Here is an 8,199-nt window from a genome sequence, read left to right on the forward strand (position 1 = left end):
GCACCTTAACACTGTGTGATTCTACAGCTCCTTTCCCCCTTGCCTCTGCTGCCTGCCTTGGGCCGTCCAGCCCCTGCCGTGGGCTGCGGGCCCCTCCTGGAATGCCCGCGGCAGCATTCCCGCTCCCGGGGCTCCTGCGGCGGGGCGGGCCCGCGGCCCCCCGCCTCCCGGGGCCGTGCGACCCGCGCGGCTGACGTTGCGGACAGGGCCAATCAGCGGTCACGCTCGGCGGCGCTGGCCAATGGGCGGCGCGGGGGGCGGGCCCGCGGCGGGCGCCTGCGCAGGGGCGGCGGTGAGCGCGGCACGTGTGGCGGGGGTCCCGCGGCGCGGCCATGGGGCGCAAGCTCGACCCCACCAAGAAGGAGAAGCGCGGCCCCGGGCGCAAGGCCCGCAAGCAGCGCGGGGCCGAGGTGGAGCTTGCCCGCTTCCTGCCGCCAGGTAAGTGCGGCCCGGACCGGCCCGCGGCCGCCCCGCGGCGCCCGCGGCCGTCTGACCGCCGCGTGTCTTCCCGCAGAGCCGGAGACCGGCAGGAAGAAGCTCTCCAGTCATGGCAGAAAGAGGTGAGGGGGGCGGTTCGGCGGGCCGGGGTGTGCGGGCCGGGCCGGGGCTGATCGCCGCTTCCCCTCGCGGTGCAGGGCTGCGAAGAGGCGCCTGGCAGCGGGCAGCGGCCCGGCGGGGAGGAGGCCGCTCGCAGGAGCCGGAGGAGGAGAGCCGGAGCCGACAGGTGAGTGAGTGGGAGCGGGTCCGAACCGGGCTGACGGGCCCCGTCCTGCTTCCCCCCGGGCGCTGCCGCCACTGTCCTTCTCTGGCGTCGTTTTCAAGGCAAGGGACGTGTGGAATTCGATTATTTTAAATCACGGAATCCTAGTGTATCCTGAGGCGGAACGGACCCACAAGGATAATGGAGTCCAGGTCCTGGCCCTGCGCAAGATCACTCCAAGAGTCACACCATATTCCTGGAAGTGTTATCCAAACACTTCTTGAACTCAGATGGACTTGGTGCTGTGATCACTTCCTTGGGAACTTGTTCCAGTGCCCAGCAACCCTCTGGGTGAAGAACCTTTTTCTGCTATCCAACCTGAACCTCCCCAGACATAACTTTGCTGTTCCCTCGGGTCCTGTCACTGGTCACCACAGAGAAGAGATCCGTGCCTGCCCCTCCTCTTCCCCTCCTGAGGAAGTTGTAGCCCGCAGTGAGCTCTCCCCTCTGTCCTCTTCTCCGGGCTGAACAGACCAAGTGATCTCAGCTGCTCCACAAGTCTTCCCCTCAAGACCCTTCATCATCTTGGCCCTCTTTTGGGTTCTCTCTAATAGATAATTACAGTGAATTCTGTCTGATCTCTGTCTGCCATGCCAGGAGGCAGTGTTGTCTGAAGAACTAGTCAAAGGTCTCTCTTCTGTATGTTAAATCCGTTTTTTGCTTATCCTCTATTCACAGCAAGGTTGTTGGCTGTTTTTGTAGCTGAGGCTTTAAAATCTTTGTGTTGCATCTTGTGTAGCCCAGGAAACTCTTCAAATAGAAAGAACGAATCGTAGACAAAGATTCTGGACACAGAGTACCCTAATATGTCAGAGCAAATACCATAAGAATTTTGTGGCAGTATTTTATTTTGGTAATTCTAGTTAGATCTCCAGAAAGGTTCCTTGAGGGAGAGGTGAGAATATGCCCAGTACTTTATAGGATGTAGAGAGCAAGCAGTCCCTCCCTCTGGACAGGCAGCTCAGGACTCAGACTAAGGCCTTTTTGTGTAACTGCTGAGAAAGCAAAACGGCTGATTTTGGGAATAATGCCTAACTTTTAACCACTTCTGCTTCTAGTTGAAGAGCAGCTGTCTCCACAGAAGGAGAAAAGTGCTGTAAAGGCAGCAGGACAAACTGCCCGTGGCCGGTCTGGCTTCAGTGATGGCAATGCCAAGTGGCTGGCTCCAGCCAAAGCAAAGAAAACCCAGCCTAAAGGAAACCACGTGGAATTATCCAGTGATGGTGAGGTAGAAGAGGGCAGCTGGGAGATGGAGGAGGAGGATGGGAGCAGCGATGAAATGGTGGATGATTATGGTGCCTCATCATCAGAGGAAGAAGAGGTAGGAACTTCCTGCCCTTAATTACACAAAAAGTACTTGGTGTTGCTGGCTGAAAGGACCCCTTGGGCTTGAGGGGAAAGGATGCCTTTAATGGCAGGAGATGGTGAGGTGGTGGAGAACTTTCCCCTTGTTTCCTTCACAAGAATGATTTCAAGTTTAACAACTGATTCCAGCATAACCTTCAGTGCTTTTGTTTTCCCTTTTAAACAGGACAAGTAAATTTCACAGATGGTGGGAAATAAGGGGAGACTGTGGATGTTTTTTGATTAATCTTTTGTTTCTATTTAGCTGCTGCCTATTGAAAAAGCTGCCCTGAAGCAGAAGTCTGAGAGGTGAGTGTGTAGAGCCTTTCCCGGACAGATGAGTCCGTGTTCTTATTCTTCTGCCTTTCCTGACATCTAAGAAATGGTAGTTGAGAAGTGTCTGTGTGATCCTGTTCTTTGTCCTTAGGGAGGGCCTCAGTGAAGATGACAGCGAAGAGGAGGAGGAAGAAGAAGCAGAAGAGGCAAGCAAGCAGAAAATGGGACAGAAGGAAGAAGAGGGCCCAGATCTGCAGCTCAACCTGGATATAGATGAACAATTTAAACTGCCAACTAGTGAAGACATTGAGAAGGAAGATATCCTTTTCATCTGTGACATCCATAAGCCATGTGCATGATGCAGCACGGGGCCTGGATTTCAACCAAAGAGCTTCACTTGGACTTTATCATGCATATTGCTTAGCAAAAGTGTCTGTGCATGACAAGGTATTTTTAGCTGAGCTGTCCTAATAGATACTGTATAATGCTGTGCTTCTGTATAGCACAGTTTAGGAAATCAGTGATGCCCTGTATGGGGCTTGGAACCTGCCCTAATTTCCTTTCTAGTCCTAAATACATACAGATGTCTTATTATGTGGTTTGTTCCTCTCTACCCTGATTTTCCTGGTGGGTGTTCATGTGCCCTGTTCCCAGAGTTTCTGATGACAGCAATTCTAGCATCTAAAGTGCTTGCTGCTGGACTTTGGTGATTTTAATTTCCTGCCTGCCTTCTTACTCTCCTCTGTACCCCTCGGTTGCCCTTGGGGAACTTCTAGTCTCTTTTCTGCTGCAGGTAATGCTTTCAGTATTAAGACATTTCTTTTATTGTTTGGGGGGGGGGGGTGTCTATTTTTCTCTGTTTATCTAGAGTAATGTTTAATGCTTTAACTAGAGAACCCTCTAGTTCTGCCTTGGGAACCGTTTTTTGTCTGGTTTCATGCCTTGAGTCCTGCATCTGCTGAGCTCTGATGGGAGCAGTATTCCAGCAGAGCCTTTGGCGCGGGCACTGTTGTGGCGCGCGAGTCTGGCATGGTTGGTTGTACCTGTAAAGAGCCCCTGTGCGAGTTCCTTGGCTGTTGGTGATTCCTTGACGGTGTTCCCACCTGCTGAGCCTCCTGACCTGCACGTCATCCACCAACGCATCCAGGGCAACATGGAGGTGCTGCAGGACTTTGGGGTGAAGCGAGAGGAGGGGCGCTCCCGGAAGGAATACCTGGCGCTGCTGCGCCGGGACATGGCTGCCTACTACTCCTACAGTGACTTCCTGCTCACCAAGCTCATGGACATCTTCCCGCTCCCTGAGGTGGGATCCTGCCCTGCTCGTAGCTGTGCTCACCCATGGGGAGGTTTGGCTGCCTCCCTGAGAATTCATTTTTATCTCTGTTCTCTGTCCCTTTGTCCATCCAGCTGGTAAACTTCCTGGAGGCTAACGAGGTTCCCCGCCCTGTCACCATTCGCACCAACACGCTGAAGACGCGGCGGCGGGACCTGGCACAGGTGAGCAGGAGCCAGTGGCTGTGTCCTGAACTGCCTGTCCCACAGAGCGGTGTCTCAGTCCCTTCTCCTTGCCTTGCAGGCTCTGATCAACCGTGGTGTGAATCTTGACCCCTTGGGGAAGTGGTCAAAGACAGGACTTGTTATTTATGACTCCACTGTGCCCATCGGTGAGATTGTCTTTTCCGTACAGGGCTGAGCTCACCCGCTCCTGCTTCCCTTTCTTGCATGTGTCATCATCTTCTGTTCTGCCTTCCCTGCCCAGGTGCCACCCCAGAGTATCTGGCTGGACACTACATGCTGCAAGGAGCCTCTAGTCTTCTCCCTGTGATGGCGCTGGCTCCGCAGGAGAATGAGCGCATCCTGGATATGTGCTGTGCCCCTGGAGGCAAGACCAGCTACATAGGTACCACCCTGGAGCCTTGGGAGGGGTGCTCTGTCCAGTGAGGAGTTTCCACAGGTCTGCACAGAAAGGGGGAATAGAGAGGGACTGAATTCGAGGAAAGGAGGGGGTGGCTGTCACTGGAGACAAAGGCACGAGAAGTTTTCAGCCTCTTGCCTGGTGTGTTTTGCCATCTGGCAGCTCAGCTTATGAAGAACACAGGGATGATCCTGGCTAATGACAGCAGTGCCGAGCGGCTGCGTAGTGTGGTAGGGAATTTGCACCGGCTGGGAGTCACCAATGCTGTTGTGAGTAACTGCGATGGACGCCAGTTCCCCAAGGTATGCTCGTGTTTACAGTGCTTACCCAGAGCTGCTGTGCCGTCCCTTTAGTGAAGCAGTGCTCTCCCAAGTCACCTGTCACAGGAGGATGAGCAGAGCTGCTGGGGAGTGTGTTGGTTATTTGATACAGAGGCAGGAGGGTGGACGGGGAGGAGGGAGAATGAGTGTTTCCTGCCTTCACAGTCTTCTGGCTCCCCTTCTACTCTGGGCCTTGTTTTGAGTCCCCACCTGTAAGCATAATTCCAAATCTACATCTGCCTCCAAATCTAAATCTACATCTGCCTGTAGGTTCTTGGAGGGTTTGACCGTGTCCTGCTTGATGCTCCTTGTAGCGGAACAGGTGTCATTTCCAAGGATCCTGCTGTCAAAACCAACAAGGTGGGTGACCAGTGCAGACTCAAGTATGAGTCATGAGAGAAGGGCCTTTGGGGCAGCTTTGTTCTCGAGAACAAAGTTCTCAGAGTTCTTGAAAACAGTATATTTTTCCTTTCTTATTCTGTGTGTTGTACCAGGGCTAGTTTTTTGAGATTGCTTCTGTAGAAGACTCCAGACTCTTGTATATTTATTATATGTGCTTTACTCTCCTGTCATTACCTAATCCATAGCAGAGGCCTGGGGTGCTTCCCTGTGCCTGTGGCATCCTAACCTTTCTTTCTCTCTCAGGATGAGATGGATATCCTGCGTTGTGCCCACCTGCAGAAGGAGCTGATTCTTAGCGCCATAGATTCAGTCAACGCTGCCTCAGAGACAGGGGGCTACATTGTCTACTGCACTTGCTCCATCATGGTAAGTGCCTTCTACCATGATCTGCTGTGGTCACCTCCTCCTCAGGAGATGGTTAGTTTTGGATCCTAATTCTCAGCCTCTGGCAGGTGGAGGAGAACGAGTGGGTTGTGGATTATGCCCTGAAGAAACGCAATGTCCGTTTGGTGGCCACAGGCCTGGACTTTGGCAAGGAAGGTTTCACCAGGTGCGTGCCAGATCACAAGCTGCACGTGTGACTGCTCCTTGGGAGCCAGGTTTGAGCAGAGGTGTTCTATCACTCCTCACCCCACTTCCTCCTGCAGGTTCAAAGACCGTCGCTTCCACCCGTCCCTCAAGTCTACGCGGCGCTTCTACCCCCACACGCACAACATGGATGGGTTCTTCATTGCCAAGTTCAAGAAGTTCTCCAATGCCATCCCGCAGGCACAGAAAGGTAACGTGGTGCTGGCACTTGGCTGAGCCTGCCCTGGCCGGCTGCCTCCCCTGCAGGAGCCACGCGGGTTCTTCTCACAGCGCCCTCCTCTCAGTTTCAGATGAAGGGCCTGCTGTGGAAGCTCCGCCCGCTGTCCCCGATACCATCATCACGGAGCCTTCGCCAAAAAAGAAGAAACGTGATGGATCAAAAGCTGAAGAAGAGCAGAAGCTGCCCCAGCCTGCTTTGAAGAAGAAACGTTCCTTGCAAGCACAGAGGAGACCCTTGAAGGCTGCCCGGCCTTTTCCCAGAATGATGCGGCCTAAAGTCCCTACCAGGAAGAAGAAGCATAGAGTGAAAGCGAATGGACAGTGAGAGGAACTGCTTTTCCACGTGTTGGTCCCTTCCTTGGAGGGCAAAGGCTGCTGCAGCTCTGTGTGTACCCCCACTTTGCTGCTCTGTGCAGATTATCTCTGCAGCTCTGAGCACCTGGGACAATGATAGCCCCCTTTGCTCCTTTCCCTTTGCATCAAGGACTGATGCACTGACCCATTAAAAGTTTTATATTCTTGCTCAAGTCTTGTTCTTTTTCCTTGGAACACAGAATGCGGAATTCTACTGCATCTCCTTATTCCTTTGCATCAGAAACCGCTCTTACTCCAAGCTGATGCTCTGGCATTTCTGGTGTCTGTCCTTATTCCCTACAACAGGGATGTTTGTGAAGAAGCAGTGGGAGCTGAAATCCTTGCTGCCTGCATGAAGGCTGTATTGTGTGGAGCTGTCAGCTGAGTGCTTTGTCTGGGCAAGGCTCTAGCCCAGTGGTTCCCTAGTTCCCTGTTGTCACTTAGTTCACTCTTGTGACTGTCCCCATTTCATCATTTTTCTGGTCCCTGGCAGTCTCAGTTCTTGGCCTCCCAGACTTGAGCAGAGATTGCTTTGGGTTTGTGGAGTTGTGCACTGAAGTTCTTTTTGCCTTTATGTTCACCCAGATGCAACTGCTTCTCCTTAAGACATAGCAAGCTTTTTTGTCTGGACTGTTGCTCTTTAAATGTCCTGGTCTGCTACATGTGAGGCTGCAGCTTTCCCACTCACTACCAATGCCACCAGGCACAGAGTGATCAGCAGAAACTGAGGGAACCTGCTGTGATGGGTGCCCAGGGAAACACAAAACAGCACTTAAAAAAACATGAGCAACGAAAAAGGCCTAATCCTTGTCTTGCTCCCTGACCCATCAAAGCTGGGCTGTGCTGGTAGATTGTCTGCCCACACTTTGGTGGGTCACTGGCAGCTGGTTCTCAGGCTTGTGGTCTGTCTGCTGCCTGGCTCTCAGACCTCCTTTCCTGTTTGCAGGCTAGCACAGCTTGCAGTTAGCTATGGGACTGGCAGCGTGTGTGCGTGCAGGGAAAATGGCTGGGATTAGCTTAATGCGAGGCCAGGACAGACCGTGGTAACTGGGAGCAGGGCTCAGCCACACAGGCACACTGACCAGCAGCCAGTACCCATGTGACTGGCTCCTTTTTATTCCTCTCTCCATTTCCCATGCTCAATTCTCCCTGATTTAGCTTGATGCCTCCCTTTCACCTCCTTCTATCCCTACCCTCAACATCCCATAGTAGGTTTTGCTCCCATAATCTTGAAACATTCCATGATAAACTTTACACGGTCCTGCAGTTACCCTCAAACATCCCATCACAGATCTGCTCTTTCCCACAAAGCCCATGATAATGCTGCTTTTTTACCACTTGTGAAGTTTCTGGCTGGAGCTCTTTAAGGTTACAGCTGAGTGATTCCTGTAATGGTTCGATCTCTCAGTGTCTCAGGAGTCCTGGTCTTTGTTACAGACCTTGTTATCTTATGCTTTTTAGAGCTTATCTATCTGTGTGATTTATTTATTATAACTCTGTTTAGAGTGGGGAAGGATTGGGGGGGCTGACTTTATCATTTTGTGTTGAATAGCCATTAAACAAATATCTTCATAGCTGAAAATTAACCTTTTCCCCATGTTTCCCCAGTGAAATAGGTCAGGGAGGAGCCTCTGAATGCAACTGTCCCACTTCGGGCTTGTGTGATGAGGTCTGGATTGTTGAATACAGAGGACCCAAGGGAAGATTTTTGGTGTCTTTCAGTATAATTAAATAAATGCTGGGTGCAATAGCACCCAAGGGAAGGAATTACTGCTTCAGTACTGCATTTCTGGTAGCCCCATCTGCATAAAGACTGTAAAACTGGGAAATGTTCAGAGAGGACAAATGGATTCCAAGTTTTGGTGAGAGAAGCAGCAAGAGCCTCTTTAAGCCCTGGGCCTGTCCTTTCGGGAGTGATGCTGAGCTGTCCCATGTTGTTGCTGCTGCCTGCTGAGGTAACTATGTGAGTGTGCAGCCTCAGCTTGAGAACCAGTTTATCCTAATAATCCCAGCAGCAGGGA

At 52.2% G+C, this 8,199-nt stretch overlaps 1 protein-coding gene across 2 annotated transcripts; it reads left to right on the forward strand.

Annotated features, from left to right (window-relative positions):
• The first annotated feature begins 293 nt into the window (after positions 1-293).
• NOP2 (NOP2 nucleolar protein) lies at positions 294-6,345 on the forward strand. 2 transcript variants are annotated; one of them, XM_066341160.1, is made up of 16 exons: positions 294-438; positions 515-560; positions 636-724; positions 1,819-2,081; positions 2,370-2,413; positions 2,532-2,698; positions 3,484-3,683; positions 3,788-3,877; positions 3,957-4,044; positions 4,140-4,280; positions 4,458-4,597; positions 4,886-4,975; positions 5,261-5,383; positions 5,470-5,567; positions 5,665-5,795; positions 5,890-6,345. In XM_066341160.1, the coding sequence occupies exons 1-16, from the start codon at positions 333-335 to the stop codon at positions 6,147-6,149; spliced, it is 2,076 nt and encodes a 691-aa protein (XP_066197257.1). In that variant the 5' UTR covers positions 294-332; the 3' UTR covers positions 6,150-6,345. The 2 variants fall into 2 exon arrangements, with proteins under 2 accessions (XP_066197257.1, XP_066197258.1); XM_066341161.1 differs by having other exon boundaries at positions 5,896-6,345.
• Positions 6,346-8,199: the final 1,854 nt, after the last annotated feature.

This window comes from Sylvia atricapilla, chromosome 2, assembly GCF_009819655.1.
Source record: "Sylvia atricapilla isolate bSylAtr1 chromosome 2, bSylAtr1.pri, whole genome shotgun sequence".
NCBI classification, from domain to species: Eukaryota; Metazoa; Chordata; class Aves; order Passeriformes; family Sylviidae; genus Sylvia; species Sylvia atricapilla.